The 19,925-nt window shown below is 48.6% G+C and overlaps 1 protein-coding gene across 1 annotated transcript in view; it reads right to left on the bottom strand.

Annotated features, from left to right (window-relative positions):
• Positions 1-19,925, bottom strand: part of LOC105559733 (T-box transcription factor TBX20-like) — a 70,368-nt gene that overhangs the window by 42,771 nt on the left and 7,672 nt on the right. The window contains exon 2 of the mRNA XM_012008256.1: positions 10,171-10,588. Coding sequence (XP_011863646.1) covers positions 10,171-10,588 — 418 coding nt within the window. The remainder of the gene's footprint in view (positions 1-10,170; positions 10,589-19,925) is intronic.

Genomic DNA, 19,925 nt, shown 5'->3' with positions numbered 1-19,925 from the left:
AAGCAAATTTACCAAGAAATAAGTAAAATTCCTTTGTAAATTCGCATTAATTTTTATCAGTGTGCTGTACGTGATACGTTAGGAAACTGCGTATCCCTGAGCGACAAAGAATCCACTTTAAAGATAACAACAGGACAATCCTTCTTCTTCCTTGTGTATTAGGCTTAAGGGGGTTCTTTCTAGTCTAGAAGCCGAATATTTATGCTATCTTTGCGATTTTTTTAGTATAACATTTTTGGGAACAGTGTATTTTGTTACATATTTATACATATTTAAAGTATGTTTCAAAAAATTTTCATTATTAAATAACTATACATAAGTGCTGTGTACAACACAGTTGAACAAAGTGATGAAAAAAGAAAGGTGGTCCATGGTTTCCACGATTACGGTTGTTCTGTTTATTCGAAACAAAAAACCAAAGAAATTCTTAGTAGGATTTACTCATAGAAATCCTGCAGAGCTGCTCTCTCTTCTCTGCGATTTGTTCTGTCCTCTCTAGCGAAGTCAGTTGAGCGCCGTTCCGAGCGGGTGATACAAGCGCGCGGCCGGAGATCGCTCCCTGTCAGATGCTAGAACTTTGTTAATTTGGCGAATCGGGCTAAATCCCTTCGCAGGCATATTTTTCATACCAAATACTTGTACAATATGTAAGAAAAAAGTTTGATTTTTCGACCCGCTAGATTAGAATACCCCCTTAAAGCCTGTTCTATCCAGTTCATTCTGGTGCTTTAACCCTTTGCACTCCGAATTATATTTCATCTATTGGTTTGGACTTGAAAAAATGTCGAGTGAGACTCGACAAAGGGGTTCCTGAGATAAAAACTGATGTCGAGATCACACTCGACATAGGAGTGCAAAGGGTTAAGCATTTGGTTTTATTTCATCTTCGCCTGCTAACCTTGCCATAGAAAACCTCCAACCTGGTGGGCTGTACACCTAAAGGGGTATATGCGGCAGGACACTCTCGGTGGTTGTCACTTCTGTCCGAGAGGTGGCGTCCGAAAGAAACCAGGGGTGTTCGTGGCTGGATTTAAACTCGGATCTTTTCGTTCGTTTATTTACTAAAGGCCAGTTTTTCGCAAACATCGGTTAACTGCTAACCGAAGGTTAATTGATTCTCCGTCTCTTCTTAAATAACAAGATGGAAAAAGATAGGGAGTCGACTGAACTCTGGTTAACGGTTAACCGACGTTTGCGAAACTGGCCCTAAGCAGCGCACATTTCTCCGAGCCACGCTCGCCACTCAATCCAAAATGTTTCAAATGCGTTACAATGTTACGCATCGCATAGTAGCAATATTATCTAATCAACAATTGTGGAAGTGCCCCCGAGCTTTCCATTGAACTTAGGCATTATCATGACAATCAATCTACTAAGAATTTTTGTTTTCCACTCAAGACAAGTGTTAAGTACTCGTATCTCGAGGCTCCGTACAGTTTTGCATATGTTACGAAATGAGCGGCCACCATCTGTGGCCACGCACGCTGCCATAATACGGAATATTAATCCCGCCGTCGAAAAATGTCGCGGCTGCCCGCGCTATCGTAATTACTCCGAGTTGACACTCTATAAAATCATCAGGGTCGTTTACACCTCCTTCAGCCCTGCACCCCGAGGCAGCTGCAGCTAACTCGCTTATCGCCCGAAGCCGGCCTTGACGTGGACGACGTTTCCTCCGACGAGGTGTGCTCGACTTTCACCTGCTGCACGCGCGCGCACGCACGGTTACGCTAAGAATAAATTTCGCAATCGTGGCACACGTGCAACACCACACCATTCTCACGGTTGTTTCGGCCGCGTACGCGATCCGTCGCGTTTCCGCAAACCTCAGGCGTACGACGCAATAAATCATCCGGAAAATTGCTATTAGGGAGGGGAGGGAAACGGACCACCCTGCCGGATAAGCGCGCCAACTATTTAAGTATCGAACCGATCGACGCCTCTCCCTCGAGAGCCGCCACCCTTGCGATCCCTATCGCGCATTACGCTTGTACCCCCGTGAATCCCGTGCTTAGTGACTCATGTTTTCACGAGGATCGCGCGGCGAACGAGTCAATTCGTCCGGCGCGTGTCGCTCTCGAATGCGGAACGCGTGTCGCTACCGAAATTGCCGCTACCGTGTCGCTTTACATCCCCGAATCCCCGAAACCAACGACTTTGCGAAGCTAACGTTTGCGAAGGGAATCCCCGCTTGAAAATAGCATTCGCGGAGAAGATATTGAAGTTTGACTCTCTCGTGATGCAAAGTTTCCCTCGCGTTGTATGTCAAACGGAGATTTTACGCGCTCGCAATTCATTCGTTTCAGAAACCGCCCCAAATTCCATTAACTTCAATAACGTATTAAACAGCTCTGCAATTAACTCGCGTCTAAACGCGCGCTCGTTCCTCTACATTAATTTTTTCGGCAGTCAATTACGTCACCGTCGTACGGGCTCGAGTATTTATAAGATCATACTAATAGCTATAATTAAAACGAAACCTTCGCTCGCCACATGGCCCGGCCTTTACTGCTCCCAGAGAGAAATTATCGCGGCTCAACCGATTCAAGTGTTTTCCACCATCACTTTTCACGATCGCGATAACGGACGTCCTCGTATCACCTGCGGGTAATTTCTTTTTGATTCCAACCGCGCCAACGGATCGTCCAGCTCGATATTCGTCGGCGGGTCTCGCGTCCACAACGCGTCACGGCGCATTTCCCCGTCAAATTAGGCGGGGAACAAACAAGCCCTCGATCGCCCGTGGCTAACGAGGCCGTAATCGCAGAAACACCTCGACCCCCCTTTGAACCACTCGTATATCTTTCCCGCGCGCCACGAGGGAGGGGACAGGGCACAAGACAGCCCGACTCTGTCCTCCCCCTCCCCTCCCCGTGGAAAGGGCTATCGCGCCCGAAGTTAGTGCAAATGGATTACGGAAGGGCGCTGGACATTACACCGATTCCGACCCGAGTCCGAGTCAAACTTAAAATGTGTTTACCGAGCTAACGACGCGCGCCAGGTGGCATCGCTGCCTATTGTAATTATGCCGCGGCTGTCGCGCGTTTCACGTCCTGACGATCGTGACACCGCCCGGCAGGATGTCCCTGTTCCTATATGGAAAAAAAAAGAAGAAGAAATGAAACAACGAAGAGAAAGCGACAACTCGCCGAGACGACGCGCGCCGGAGCTTGGACAGTTCAATGTACAAAAGCCGAGCCGCGTTCTACTGCGGTCGAGAACTAAAGAGGCGGAATCGAAGATATTAACACCGTACAAGCCTGGGAGATTGATATCGGAGAAATATTAATATTCTGTATGCAACAAAAATGCCCGCAAATGAATTGCCCGAGAGAATCTCTGTAGATTATGTTTTGTAAACAAATTGTAATAATGAAATACATCTTCTCAGGACATCCGACGAGATTGACACTTAAATGATAATAATAAATGTGCGGAGTCTGCATTTATTAATTACACATCGTTGCACCAGACACGCGAGTGTTCTCGATCGCGCTTGGTATATGCCGCTTTGATATATTCGATGCAAGACGCAGTCTCCGTCCTCAATCCATCGCGAGCTCTCCCGAGGATGTTATCTCTCGTATTCGTTACGTGCATTAGTGTGTTTAGTCCAGTCGGAGGCCTTCTAAGGCTGTTACCCCGCGTATTTATTATATGCACTTCGTGTAACCGCGCGAAAACGGGGTCTAAAATGAAGAGATGTCTATCTACCACCCCCCTTCTCTCTCTCTCTCTTTCTCAACCGCCTCTCGACTTCTCTATCTTTTGTTCCCTCTCTCTTTTTCTCCTTCTCTCGACATGTTGTTCTCTGTGCATGTTCTCCGCGGTGTAACGTGCACACGATCGTCCCAAGCCGGGTCGCGTGTGAGTGTATAATGTAGGTTGCTGGCACCTTGATGAAGGGTTCGCGTGACGAGTACCCTCTATCCGCCGGTATCCTGTCTCTCTCCTGACCTGCTCGTCCGCACCTCCTATTCCGTGCGGTTCACAGTCCACGGTTACCCACTTAAACGTTGAAAAAAACGCACGGCCGCGGCGACGACGACAACGGCACCGATAGCGTTCTCCTCGATAGCGGAGCGAGTATTTCGCATTCCGTCGCGCTTCTACAAAAAGAAAAGCAGTTTGACCATTGCATCATCGGCGGCTCGTTTGACGCATAAGGGCCCCCAGAACGGACATTGGTCCTTCGAGACCGGAAAGGACGAGGATGAGGTTTGACGTTCGAAAAAATAAAGGCGTGACTCGACGATGATGTATTAAGTTCATCTTTCGATTGTTCTTCGTACAATGCTTTTCGCCCCTAGCAAATCGGGTTATTTGCACGTCGTTTTCTTGGAAGATGTCGAAAGATTTATGTTTAGACACTTTTTCGACAACCTTTGTTGCCGAAATATTTACCATTTAGTTGCGACTTTGGACATGTGTCCTGCGTTTCTAAAAAAACAGCTACAGAGAACGCAAAGGAAGCGATAAATAAAGGGAAAGAGAGAGGGATGGTTTTGAAATGTGGCGAGTGTGAACGTGGGAAAGAAGAGGAACCCCGGGAAGAAACCGAAGGAGTTTACGGTCTTGGCTCCCCGTAGGGTCAGACAATTCCACCTGATTGGTAGAATCCGAATTCGTATTGTCATTCGGCGAACTGACGTTCGGCTGGGTTTCCGTGCCGACTTGCTCGTGCTAACGACGCTATTCGTGCAATGCTGCGTTCTTGATATATCGATCGTCGCCCGGCCCGGGGACACGAAGAGCAGCGACACACCCTGGGATTACTTCGAAAATTTTTAACGTAGCTCCGGTAGCTCATTGTGCCCTTGAAATCGCCTCCCGTACCGTGTATCTACTATTCGGGGATCTAACCGGCTAATTCTATTCGTGTAGAATTGACAAAAAGCGCCAAATACGCGTTCAATTTCACGGGCATTCGGCTTAATAAATTCACACTTGTAAAGTTATTTGCCAGCGCGAGGCGCACTCTCCTCTCGTAGTTGGCGAACCTGTGCTCTGCACGACCAGTCCCCAGCAACATTGTAAACGGATCCCGAACTCGCTATCGCTTTCCACTTCCCGGCGACGATAACACGGCAGCGCGCGTTCCCCGCGACGACGTCTCAAGGTTGCACGGATTGCGGCGGGTTTATATTCTCAGGCGATCATCGCTCCTCCCCGCCCGAGGCTCTCTCGCGGCGTTTTGTAATTACGCGCCGTCCGTCTTATCCGAAATCATCCCGTGCGTACGCGGCTTATCCAATTATCATCTGCTTTCCGCGCGCTGGCGTAAACACACACGCTTCGCGGGCTGCTATAATGTAGCAGTCCGTCGATCGCGTTCTGAAGTTCTGCCCGCCGGAGAAGGTGGGCCCCTTCGTCCCCGGCACCTTACGTTCGACGATAATTACCCGGCTCCCCAAGAGCCGCTAAGTATTTCGTAATTAGAGGCCTGCCGGCTTATCCGAAATCGCACTCTCGATTACAAGCTCGCGCGGCTTATCGATTATCATCTCTACCTCCTGCATAGCGCGCTCACTTTTACTTCCTGCTCCTCTGATTTTACTGTTTCCCCGCGCGGCTGTACCTTTTATTGCGACCACCGAGGTAGCGAGAAGCACGTCACGTCGATCAATCGCGGCTCCAGGATGATCCGGGGGTCGTTCGTTCACTTCGCAATAATGTCGGAGGCCCGGGAAGTTCGCATCCCAGCACCGTGAAACCGCGAGGCAACGATACCCGGCGCGAGTACTTCGCGATCGAGAGGATCGAGGGATTACGAAGTCGAACGAATCGGCGCGCAATTTATCGCGCGTCTCGCTTTCTCCTCTCGATAACGTAACAGTACCGCATGTCACGCGTCGCGCACATTGTTGCGCGTACGAGGTGGACTCGGCGGGCGTTAATAGCGGAGTCGCGGAACTCATCCGGAATACTACGATACCTTAGAGACCCTGTAATCAGAGACTGGCTATAAGAGTTCGTCAAATTCCCGCGGGTGAGAGAGAAACATATAGGCTATCTCACTTTTCTACGATGTTTCTCGCTCACGACGAACTCTTATGGCCAGTCTCTGATTACAGGGTCTCTACACTATCTAATATCCGAGCGCGCTCTGGACAAACACGACGCACAGCGCACAACCGACGTTGATCACCTCGGTAACACCTCAAGGTTGTGCTTCGGTAACAGCTACATTTCTACCGACAAACAGCCCGCGGTGCGGCGAGCCGCGGGGCGCCGCGGTGGAGAGGTAAGAAAGTACACATTCATAGAAAGAATTAACTCGTATAATGCCTTTGGAGCGCGATGGTGGATTTATCAAGGCGGCAATCTGAAGCGGTCGCTCGAGGCCGCGAGGGGCTTCGGGCTCCCGATCTCGTAATTTGTTGCCTGACGAGCGATTTAAATGAGCGCAGGATGGAGAACGAATCGGGCGGGATCTTATCAATGGGGCTTATTCTCCGGTCTCTCAAATATATGGAATATTTCGTGGACTCCGCGAGATATGCCGCGAGCGGATTCCACTTGGGGCGATTCCCGATCGGAAGGCACCTGTTTGCGCAATTCTCAGTGCGCGCCTCGTAATTGCGCGCGCGGCGCGACTTAACCGCAATCACATTCACAGTTACAACCGCGTGGCTTATCGGATTATCGTCTACTTTCTGCACCGCATAAATATACAACGGGCGTCGCTGGTACACGTCGCGCCGCGAACCTCGCGCTACGCCAAGCAAAGCGGCTCCGACTGCGCAAAATAAAACGATGTCCGGCGGAGCGAATGATTAATACGCGCTTAATTGTAATTAAAGTGCGCGGTCTAAGTGAATTAAACGAGACGTTTCGTAAAAACCAAGTTAGAGAAAGGACGCAATTGGCGCAGAAATTTTATCGGCGGTCTCCATCTCCGTGAATCCAGGCGGTTTTAGAATTGTGCGTGGTGCATTAATTTTCATTGCCGATGGAGAATACTGAAATCGAATATCGGCGAAGATTATGATATAAGGAACTGCAGCCACAAAGGAGATAAAAAAATTAAGCAAGATAAAATAAGACAATGAGATAAGTAGGCAATAGTAGGCATTCGTGTACATGATTTTGGTCAGCGGTTTACCCCTCAAAGTGGCGAGCGTGGCGCAGAGAAATGTGCGCTGCTTAGTAAATAAACGAACGAAAATACCCGAGTTCCAATCCAGCCGCGGATACCGCTGGTCTTACGGACGCCACTTCTTGGAGGAAAGTGGCAACCACCCAGAGTATCTCACCCAAGAAGACTACATACCAGGAGACCGAACTTCAGTGGTGAGGGTGGATTAAAATATGGTCGCATTTTATTGGCGCTGTTCGCGGTCATGGTCGTCGGCCAATTCATGAACTACGCGTGCCGGACTTCGAAGCGTCGTGCAACATAACCAAGAAGACTGGAGAACATAAGCTTGGCAATCTGTTAATGTAAATACTGCATTTAATTTTGGAGTCGTAAGTATTAGTCAATGCACACTTTAGACATGATTTCACTTTTTTGACACAACGGTTCACACCAAACAACGTAAACATTCGAACGTTGGCGCACGTGTAGTTCATGAATTGGCTGGCAACTATGACTGCGAACAGCGCCCATGAAATGCGACGACATTTTGGCCCTCACCACTGATTTGGGCAGAAGCTAGACGGTCTCCTGGTCTCTAATCGGTTGGAGGTTTCCTTTGGCTAAGGGGATGCTGGAGTAATTCTGCACTTTTGCACCTTTCTAACCTAAAAACTGTCAGTTCGCGGAAACATTTGTGTAATATACAAATTAAATGGCTTACGTGTACAGATTGAAAGCAGCTCGCTATTCCGGCCAAATGAAAGAACAATATGGCATCACTGAAACTAAGTTTGTAAGTCTAATAAGAAATAATAGTGAGCAACACATACATACAGTACATGTAGTATGTGTGTTGCTCACTATTATTTTTTATTAGACTTACGAACTTAGTTTCAGTGATGTCATATTGTTCTTTAATTTAGCCGGAATAGCAAGCTGCTTTCGATCCGTACACGTGAGCCATTTTACTCGTGCATTACACAAATGTTTCTACGAAACAGACAGTGTTAAATGCCAAAGGTGCGAAAGTGCAGAACTTAATATCTCAAGCCAAACGTACTTAAATTTTTTAATTAATGGGCAGTGTTCTCGGGCAAATGTCGAAATGTTTCTTCGTCGCGACTAAGAATAGCGCTTTCTGCCACTTATTATCAATAACAATAATCGAACCTCGACGCCGGCGAGCGAAAGAGGCGCAGGTCCGGTCTACCCGGTGCGCGCGGTATCTCGCAATTAGCCTGGAAGCTTATCGCGAGCGCAGCATCTCCGGGGTGTTTCTGAAGAACCGGAGTCCCAGCGTACCGCGGGTCCCCCGATCGCGATCGCGAACTTCAGGGCGATAATGTGGCGCATCGATCATCACGGTAGCGCCTCGAGGTCTACACACGCACGCACGCGCACGCATAGCACACGCACCCGGGCACAGCCGATGGTGCACAGCTCTCGACTAACCCCGTGCGCACGAATATCTCATAATTCCGAACGCGGTCACGCATCCCGGCCGCAGCTGCGGCTCGCCGGCCGAACTTTATTAGCATACCTATAAAAATGCGCGCGTCCGCGCGTAAACAGGCGCGATAAATTACGTCCGAAACTCCCTTAAATATCTCGTAAAACGTCAGTCAATGAAATCCATTAGTTCGGGTACGCTGACGTAGTCGGTTGCTGCCGCGCGCTACCGACAACGTCCCGACGTCCGCGGGACGTTCTTGCTCGTGTCCATCGACGTATAAAATGGACTAAAGACCCTGTAATCAGAGACGGGCCATGAGTGACCTATGTTTCTCTCTCACTCGCAGGAATTTGACGAACTCTTGTGGCCAGTCTCTGATTACAGGGTGATGTATGATTAGCAGAAGGTGCCAAACCCCTTAAGGGGATGCTGGAGTAATTCTGCACTTTTGGCCCCTTCTGCTCCTAGAACTTTCAATTTGCGAAAACATTTGTGTAATATACAAATTATGTGGCTTTTGTGTACGTACCGACAGTGTTCCGCTACTCGAACTAAATCAGAGAACAGCATGGTATCATTGAAGTTAAGTTTAGAAGCCTAACAAAAAATCTATTCACTCGAATAAATTATGGGTTACCTAACCTATAACTTATTCGAGTGAATAGATTTTTTGTTAGGCTTCTGAACTTAATTTCAACGATACCATGCTGCTCTTCGATTTAGTCCGAATAGTGGAACACTGTCGGTCTGTACACAAAAGCCACATAATTTCCTTAGGTAGCCTATAACTTATTCGAGTGAATAGATTTTTGTTAGGCTTCTAAACTTAATTTCAGCGATACCATGCTGCTCTCTGATTTAGTCCGAATAGTGGAACACTGTCGGTTCGTGCACAAAAGCCACATAATTTGTATATTACACAAATGTTTTCACAAATTGATAGTTCTAGGAGCGAAAGGTGCCAAGAGTGCAGAATCACTCCAGCGTCCCCTTAAAGGCGCTCATTTCGGCGTCGCGGTTTTCAAATACGGCCGATTAACGAGCGCGCGAATATGGAGTCGCGTTGCGATATCGAAAGATAATTGTCGATGGACGGCGAAGTTGAAAGAGCGAGACCCGGGGGACCTCTCCGAGCTCTGTCTGCGTTAAAAATGCGATCTCCCTTGTCCGCAGCCTCCCTGAGACCGGTCCCATTAATTTGCCAAAACAAAAAATTACTCGAATACATGTTTATTTGTAGGTAAATTGCCGCGTGTATATCGAGATAATCGATAAGCCTTCGCACAGATAAAATTATAAATGATACAGATAAGATCTATTTAGCGAAATTAAAGGGACGGGAATTTTTGCGAAGTGGACAAATTACACCGCGTGTTCTCGACGTTCTCGTGGAACTTGCCACGAATTCCAGAGTCCCCGCGAAGCGTAAAGTGCTCAACTTACCGATCTATTCGAAATACTTTAGGAAAGCGATGGAAACGAGAAGATATATTCTTTTTCAAAGACTCTTCGTCCTACAGCGACTCGCTCGAAATCGCGCCACGTTTCTCGGAGCGGCTCGCATCGAGTTCTCCGAACGAATCGAAACCTTGCCGCGATACTCTCGCATCTCGCCCGATCGACACGCGTCACTTACCGGCCGGTCTTCGTGATGATCATCTCCGTGCCGAGGTCGTTGAACTTGTCCCAGAGATCCTTGGTCTCGAGCTGGCACTCGACGTCACGCAGCTCCTCGCAGTTGCAGCTGGTCCTCAGACGCGGCTGCTTCTCGTCCGTGGAGGCGCCGTCCACGCTCGATTTCCGCGCGGGCGTGCCACCCCCGGCGAGATCGTCGGACGACGCCCCGTCGACCGCTACGTCATCGCCGCTGCTGCACTCCTCCACGTCGACGTCCACCTCCTCGTCTTCCTCGTTCGCGGACTTCTCGGTGCTCTCGCTCCCGCCCTCGCAATTCTCAGCCTCCTCGTCGCCCAAGAGCGCCTCCTGCGTCACCACTGTCGCCGTCGCCGTGACGATGTTCATCGGCGATCCGATTATACCAGAGTGGAAAGGTCCTGTGAACACACACCGATGCGCAGCTTGTAATAAGACACACCGTTTACGAGAGACTGTTAACATTAATTCAATAATTATTCGTCCTTGAATTGTAGCTCGCGTATACAACTTTAATTTCAGAAATAACCGAAACATCTTATACGGTCATGCTGGTACTCTTAGACCCGGCTTTTCATTTTCTGGTTAACTGTTACCCAGATGCTAGTCGCTCTCCATCTTTTTGTATACTATTATCTAAGAAGAGACAGGTAGTCTCGGAAAACCCGGGCCCATAGCCTATGTTTCTCTCTCACTCGCAGGAATTTGACCAAGAAATTTGACTCTTATAACCAGTCTCCGATTACAGGGTCTTCACTTTGTGCTATTTCGTTCTCTCTCGTTCGCATGTGAACAAGAGAGAACGAAATAGCACAAAACAGAGTTTGTCCTTTCCTACGCAAAACCCCTACCCCCCCCCCTGCTCAAATATAGGCAAACGCTCGGTCTAGGTGCCTATGCCCGGGCCTGCTCGCCGATACTTCTCTGTCTGAAACTGACGTCAAAATACAAAATACAAAATAATGAATGCTAAATAAGCATTCTTTGGAAGCAAAGTGGGAAAAAGTTACTGTGAAAAATGTTTCTATGGATTCGAACCTGGACCTGGATCTCCCTACTACCCGAGACGGATGTCGTCATCAATTCGACCACCGAAGCGTGTGAATATTGGCAATAAGCCGTCTGTCTGTGATTAGAAACTATCGTCCAGATTGCAACGAAATGATGGCGACGTCGATTAGAACTTATTGAGATCGAGATTTAATGCGGCGTCAACGACCGTCGCGTATAAGACGCGGAAAGGGAATCCCCGAAGCGGGCTTGCGATTATCGCGAACCGCGTCGATTTAAATGAGCGAGATGAGCCCGGACGATATCGGGGGGCCCGCCGCCTGTTTAATTAATCGACCGGGCCCCGCATCTGCCACAAGGTGGTGGCCGGCGCCTAATTAAACCGTCAGATTTTCAAGAAAGCCGATCCGCCGCCGTGCCGGTGTGTACACAATGTTAATTGCGCCGGGCCCGCGATATCGATCTGTTAATTTGTACTATTCCGCGCGAACAATGCGTCTTCCGGCGCGCGTTTATCTCAAATTGGATCCGCCGGCCGCGTTGTTCGCGAGTGCGTTCACGCACGTGCGGCGGTACACGGGGAAATTTATCGACGCGGTTGTCGTCGACGAGAAACGGGCCGCGCCGGCCGGCGGCACGGCTCGTCTCTTCCGCGCAAACTGCCTGTCCACACGGAAAAGACTGTTACCGGCCCGTATTCTTATTATTTCCATTTAGCGCCGCGTCTACCGGCGCAGATACGGCTGTCCGATACGGCAAATTTATTAGCTTAATGTGAAAATCGCGTATCGTTGGAGGGTTGAGGACTTGGTTGAGGAGGATCCGACAGCCGTGTTTAGTACCGAGCCCCGAGCCTTAGCATCAAGATAGCATTCAATGTTAACGCGGAGTAAGACGCAATAAATATTTCTAAAATATTTTTAAGAAGGGGGAGGAAGGATAATTATCCGCGATACGGGTATACCCGTCATATTTACATCGTTCATGAAGATGGTTCCCCGATAAAAACGGGGAATATCCTTCGTTTCCGGGGAGAACGGGCTAACGACTTAATGAGTCACCGGGCGCGTTTCTTTCCCGCTTCGCTGAGACGGGAAACGCAGAGGCGGGTTTTTCGGCTTCTCGATGAAATAATCGAACGGTAGAAACTGCCTCGCGTAAGCCGGCCGAGCCAGTGGCCGGGTCAGAAAACGCGGCGATGATCGACCCGTCAGACACTAATTCGACGCGTCGCTTCCCGTTTTCATTTCGGCTTCTGGTCACACACCGCGCCGGCTCCGACGCGTCTCCCCTCGTCGCGCTCAAACCGGTTTTGCTAAATTTTCGACGATAATGGCGGCGACGACGACGCCGCGTTTGACGGCGATTACCTCCGCGTTTTGCGCGCAAACCGAGCAATTTGCGTTCCGTTTAGGCGAAACGAGTTGTCCTCTTACGGGGCTTTTTATCGCCGACTGCCGGATTTCTTAATCGCCTCAGAACGATCTTTCCTCGCTGCTTGAAATTCGTAGAAAGTCATGCATTCGACAGGGAACTTTATCAACTTAATTCCGAGATACGAGAACCGTGTGGATTTTCAGGATACCTCTTGGCGGTTTGAACGAGGAGAAATACGGCGCTTTTAAATAGAAAAATTAAGTCGTGCAAAAACTCACTGTTAAAGGAGCTTATAATATTTCAAGCTATTGGAGTCGCCGTTAACAATTAATCTTTTTATTATTTAAACGTATCTTTAAAGAAACAGATAGATTGAACTAATCAATCTGATATCTCGTCCAATACACATCTCTCGACACTTTTACTCGTGTTTAACAATTTCAATTGACTTTGCACTCTTCAACCAAAGAGTGCAATCAATTTTTGACTAATATATCTTACTAACGTTACTAACATAACGATATTGGCTAAACGAACGATATGAGATCATTAACAATAAAATTGTGCGAACAGATTACTTGAAAAGGATCCAAATCTGGGACCGAAACGTCGTTCTTTTTATTTTTTAAATAAAAGCACTGGCCAGTGTAGGTCGCTTCAAAACACTACATATCATTGGGTTTAAAAAAACAGATGTAAGGGGAAAGTAAATCGACTTGGCCTCGGTTTCACCGTCGCTTAACTTTAACCTTAGTTTAATTCATGTTTGCCTCCTTCTAAAGTAACAGTGGGAAAGAGACCAAGAACGAATGAAGCTAAGCTTAAAGTTAAGCAACGCTGACGAAACCGGTGTTAATAAATGGTATATTACAAGGAGAACTTGTAAAAATGTATTGTTATAAACTGACTTTATAGTGAGTCGCTGCGCGTTTTTCTAGGAAGAACCGATTAACGAACAATTAAACGGAATGCCAAGTTCACGCACGTGGAATGTCCGCGGAATGCGCGTGAGTGCGACGCGCGAAATTTCACGAAATTCGAGCGGGAGAGCGAACGCTAGGAGAGAGAGAGGAGAGGCGAAGCGCGCCTTGAACGCGCCCCGTAGTTACGCGCATCGCGTGCTGCTCGCGCGTTGCGTGCGCGCACATCTGCGTGCACGCACGCACGCACGCACGCACGCACTCTCGCGTCCACGCACACACGCGGCCGGCTAATAATAATGCGCTGCGGAGGCCACGTCCGTAGTTCGCGTCGCGGCACGCGTGTCACGTCGCTCGCGAGTTGTAAAAGAGGAGGCGCGCGAACGAGCGAGTGCGCGCAAGTACGCACGTACGCGCGCGCGCGCGTTCACGCCGCTCCCTTTTTATTTTTTTCTCGCGGGGTTTCGAAATCGCACGGTGTATCCCCATTGAGCCATCGCCGCGTCGAGGCCAAGGACTGCCCGGTTCTGGGCAAGAAGCTTTCGCGCGAGAACAGCCGGTGGACGCGCGCGCTCGATAGGGGGAAAAAAAGAGCCCGGTGTGTTAAAATTAACACCTCGACACGCGCGTCTCTCGCGTGAGTCGCGAATGCGTCGTCGCCGGCCTTCCGCGGCGTCACGCACGGTAAAATTGCCGGGACGTGTGCATCTTGCCCCGACGTCGCTCGTTAATTTGCGAACAATCGGCTTTCCGGCTGAAAATCTAGCCTATCTCGGCGACGACACGTTCGCCAGCTCCGTTTTTCCAAGAAAGAGATGCACAGGCGGATAAACGGATGGGGAAATGAAAAAAAGAAACTACCGCGCGAAACGGCAGCGGCACAAAATGATAAAGAAATTTCGCGTAAAAACGCAGCGTGCGATACCTGGAAGAATTTCTCCAGAAATATCATAAAAATTGTATAAACACGACAATGGCCGACATTTTTCTCTTCCCTTGCGCATTGATGCAATATGGTCGCCTTTAAATGTAAATATCTTGCAAATAAGCTTCCAGTTATTGAAATTGCAAAAGAACATCGGTTTTATTCAATTTAGTAAAAAAGAAAGACGCACTAAATAGCCCCCTTTTTCCCCCAATTTTCCCAATCGTTTGAGCTCACGCGAGATTCTCTCGCCATTAGAATATAAAAACAACTAAACGTTCACCCTTGCCCATCGTGATTTTGCGAAACTGTGCACAATTCGTGGTGATTCGCGCTTTTTGATTTTTCAAGAAGATCGCCTCGTCGGCGAATTGGCATGAATTTTAATATGCGAGCTCGACAAATACATATAGTTCTAATCGCACTGTTCGTAAATTTTGGGAACGACTCGAACTCCTTCGAATGACTCGCCCGTAGGCCTTGCGTCAGTTTTGCTACAAATGACCTACTTTACTTTGAAGTTTACCTCACTTTCTGCCTTTCTTTCGACTACCTTTCTTTCGACTGCCTTTCCTCCCTTTCCCCGACATCCATTTCCCCAACAATGATAAAATGCGTGACAAATAACTTGTACACAATTCCGGAACTGCACGAGCGCGCAGCGTGTTGCGTGAAAAATGGACACGGGTCAGTCTCCGATGGCATTCTCAGGCCCTGTTTTCCCAACCTCACCGAACATTAATTTCAGCTTAACTCGCACCCTATCCCTTTCTCCGAAAGGGATAGGCACTGGAAAGAGACAAAAGCTGGGTCAAGGTTAAATGGCGTTGGAGAAACCAGACCTTCAAGAATCTCGCAATAGGCACACGACCGCATCAGGCGACACCATGGGGCAGAAATGAATGCCGGATCGGAAGCTTTTCAGGCAAATATAGAGAAGTTGCACGGAATGAGAATAAACGAAAGAGAGAGGGAGAAAGGGAGAATACGAGGGAGCGCGATGGCGCAATGTTTGCGTGCGCGCACACGCGGGCGAGAAGGTGGTCCCACGTTCCACGTGATCTTTTAAGACCAGAAGAAATATGACCGAGCTACTGACATAAGCTTCCTTTTGCCCAGTCCGACGGCCGACCACCCAGAATCCCTGTCACCACCCGGGCCCGGACTCCCAAGGGCTCGGCCGAGAGAGGACCTGCTGCAATCCGGCGAACGATCGCGTTACCGGAATCGCCGTTCATTTCGGACGGGAGGAGAAGAACACCCCCGTCGCGACGCGGCTGCGGAATCAGGCTCCGATTCTGCGCGGGAGGAGTGTGACTCCGAGAGGGACAAAGTCGGCTCTCGTACTTAGGTACAAGCACGAGATCTCGTACAGCTACTTCAGGGGCTCGATTCTTCAATTCGTCCGAGGAAGAAACGTACGCGAACGTTCTGCTCTTGCCAGAAAAGCCGCGAGTCGATTGGCCGTGCGCATGGGCCTCTAACCAATCGACTTTCAACTTTTCTGTCAGATTTTCGAAGAAGAATCGACCACCCAGGTCACTCTAATTTCGACGACTCTCGACGACGCGAATTCGTTTGAACCCATTCCTATTTATTTACTATATACGTACGTGTAACTGGAGCTACAACCTAGCTGCCATGATTATTCGCGGATTATCGCCGTTCGAGAAAACGATTTTCAAATTATACAGCGCGTATCGCGTGATATCGCAATTACACTACGGAAAATTATGATAATTATAGTTGAAATAACCGCGGCACACGTATTATCTCACGCTCGATGCCGGTGTGATCCGGTGGCGAAGTGCGATAGCTCTTAATTAGGGTGCTTTAAAAGAAATAATCGACGGAAACGGCGCAAAAAAAAAAACGGCGCGCGTGTAAAACGTCGGCATCACATGATTTCGCAACAGACCGTCAACACGACGGCCATCACCGCCGACGGATTAGAATGAGGGACGCGTTAAAAAATAAATTGCATTTCATTTAGATCGAGCGAGACACACGCCGCTGCTCGATCACGCAAACGCGACTCGCGGCTAATTGCATCGGCTGTAATGCGGCCGGAGATCGAGTTTAGGTTTAGACGCGAGTGTATGCGGCGTTCCTCTGTCAGGATTGGATTAGTTTTAAGAGATTCCGCATGACAATTAAATTACACGCGAGCTATTCTTGGAGCGGGTTATTTTCACGTCGCGTTATTTTCGCATCAAGTTCACTCGATTTTCAGTTAACCCAGAGTGTGTCTCACGTATCCCTCGCAATTATTTTAGGAGAACGGCCGCCGCGATTAAGAGGATCCTTCGGCCATCTCTTTTTACCGACGCAGTCACATATAGTTTTAGCGCTTGTGATTCTTTTCGTTAGCTTTTACGCACAGAATAATACCAGGATAAGTTGCGGACCGCATGGCAGAATATTTTCATACTTAAAACACTCAGTTCAGAAGTCTAATAAAAAAGATATTGGTATTTGAAAGTTTCAATTCGTAGTTCGAACTAAATTTGATATTGGCTTTATAAAATTGCAAAATCCTCCCACACGATTAAAGTGCGCATAAAGACAAAACCAGGGACAGTCGACTTTATATAAAAAAGAAGAGAAACTAAAATTATCACTTTATAAAGGATTGAGGTTACCTAACCTCAATCAATTATTTACTATATGCATATTAGGTTGGGTAACCTCAATCCTTTATAAAGTGAGTTTTTTTAGGATCCTCCGAGGGGGAAACCGCTGAGGGCATTGTGGTGTACAGACTTGCGGCATTACTGGGCATTGCAAAATAAGATAAAACAAGATAAATAAGATACCAAAATAAAGTAATGCCCACTGGGCATTAGTAGGCATTAGTGTACACGATTTTGGTCCGCGGTTTTCCCCTCGGGATCCTCTTAAGGAGTTTGAAAGGATCGAAATTTTCATTTCGTTAATCTAATATGCACTCGTCCCTCGATTTACGCGGTCAGCGTTCCCTCAATTTGCACGGTATTTAACAAACCCTCCGTGTCGAGGAACAAAGGATGTGTGTAGCAAGTATTAACATGTAAGGATGTTCTGCTAAGATTCTAATGATTTGTATATCTCGTTGCTGACAATGGACTGTCTTACACTGCGCGTTACTTGCTTGAGATCTACACGGAGAGAATTTTCTCTTAAAATTTACCCTGAAAATCGTGTAATCGTGAAACAACGTGGCATTTTGAACAACTTTATGAGAGTTTTTTTGAAATTGTGTAAATGTAGTGTAAATATACAAGTGACGAAAAGAGGTCCAGTTCGCGTCGCATCCACGTTTCGTCAAAGCCCTCGCAGGACAGCGTGGTCTCGGGCTGGTTCTACAATGAACGCAGCAAGTCGCAAGAAATCGACCAATCGCAGCCAAATATGAGGCGAAGGAGACTGTCCGATTGGCCGATTTCTTGCGGCTTGCGACGTCTATTGTAGAACCAGCCGAACGCGCCCAACGGAGAGACGCTGTTACGTAAAGCACTTTTGTTCGCTGTGTACGCGAACAAGCACGGGGCAATCTTATCAGAGAGCCGCGCGAATTTACGTAATTCCTTAATCCGAATACCCTTCTGCCGAGCCCGGGGCGTCGCGCTTGCAGGGCGGGAGAGGGTTTAAACCGGTTCGTAACGGATCCGCTAATTTCGCGCCTGCGAGGATCCTCGCGGCGCGAGAAGGACGAGCGAATCCGATTTCGCTAGCTGGGAAATTAGACGAGGAAGCACCGGGGATACGTGCCCCATACCCGAACGTGAACCGGTTTCGGATCTCGCGCGCGATTTCGAAAATAACGAAAAAGGACGCGATCCGCGCGCGGAGAAAGAGAGAAGAGGCAGGAAAGGGATTTACAAAAAAAAAAGAGAGATCGCAAGAGAGGATGGAGAGAGGCGAGGAGCCGGCTCAGGCTCGGCTCGCCTCGTAATCGATTCAAATCTGGGTTAAGCCGGCGATCGTTACTCGCGCGCGGCTCGGCCGCGGCTTCTTGCGTTGCTCTCGCGAGCGGCGGCGCGAAATAATGGATTCGCCGCAGAGACAACGATTGCGATCTCTCTCTCTCGCGGATCCCATGAATGTCTAATTGCGCCGGCGGCCGGTGTTCAGTCCGCCCACCACCCCCGGACAGCGAGCGCAGGGGGCGATTAAGAATTCCTCGGATTGCCGACGGCCGGCGTAATGGCGTCGTTAAGTGCGCTAATGTGATTACTGGCTGAAAGGCGGCGGACGCGAGTCTCTGCCGCGGTGACAAAAACAACGACGGGCGGCGATTTACGCGCGGCGAGCACAAAAATGCAGATCGCGTTGGAAAAACGCGGCGCGCGTTTTTCCTTTTCCCTCCGCGTCTCGTCTCTTCTTATCGTCGCTTCTTCCCGGCGCTTCTTCCAGTTCTCGCGCTACCTGCCGAGAGCGCGAGATTATCAAGCGGGAAAAAGCGCAATTACGAACGGCCGCGGTAACGCGGGGGGGGAAAGAGACCGCGCGCATTTTTTTTCTATCCCAACTTATCCCGAGGCCGATAACGCGTCGTGCACACGGTAACTATTTCCCGGATCTGTAATTTCTTTTTGCGAAATTGTATTTCCGAATACTACGTGGAACTAGTGCAAATTGTATTCGCGTGACTCAGCCTCGCGGGCGTCGGAGATAAAAGGAGAACACGGTGAATTGTAAACATTTTTCAGGAACGCTGAAAAGAGAATGAAGTGATAATCAAACGCATCAACGCGCGCGATCTCCATTTGAATACGTTAACACGTTTCTTATCTCGTAATTTCATAATTACGCCACGTGCATCGATCGCCGTGCACATTGGCGAGCGTGAGGGAATACACACGCGACAATAATTTCACAATGCTGATAGAGGTACCGCGCGGCGGCGATAGTCCCGCAATGGCGGACGACAAATGCTACGCCTGGCCGCGCTACTTGATTTTTACATACGTGCATGCGCGCGTCTTCCGATCGGCGGCCGATTGTTTTTCGCATGCTTCGCAACAGGTAGTCCAGGAATGTTTGTTGTAATTAAACGCACTATTTTTCTTTCCACCAAGAAATACCCTCCCTTTCTCGCTCCTCAACATTTTCGTATTTCCAGGACACTACGTTCAATTAGAAGAGAGAGAGAGAGAGACGGGGGAAGGAAGAGAGGGGGAGGGAAAAAGAGGGGGAGAGAGGGGGGCTTCAGAATTTCAACAACTCCGAGGGAAAAACCGCTGACCAAATCTTGCACACCAATGGCCATTAATGCCCAGTGGGCATTACTTTATCTTATTTTATGTCATCTTATTTATCTTGTTTTACCTTATTTTATCCTTATAATGCCCCAGCAAGGACTAATGCCCCAAAAATACCCAAAAATGCCTATAGTAATGCACAGTAATGCCGTAAATCTGTACACCACAATGCCTCCAACGATTGCCCCCTCTCGAATAACTCTAATAAATATTACCACGTGCCTCGGTGGTCGAATTGGTGAGACGCCCGCCTAGAGTGTTA

The sequence above is a fragment of the Vollenhovia emeryi genome, unplaced genomic scaffold (assembly GCF_000949405.1).
Source record: "Vollenhovia emeryi isolate VEMERY1.0 unplaced genomic scaffold, V.emery_V1.0 DF939256.1, whole genome shotgun sequence".
NCBI classification, from domain to species: domain Eukaryota; kingdom Metazoa; phylum Arthropoda; class Insecta; order Hymenoptera; family Formicidae; genus Vollenhovia; species Vollenhovia emeryi.
The sequence above is the reverse complement of the archived record's forward strand: the minus strand, read 5'-3'. Positions and strand labels throughout refer to the sequence as shown.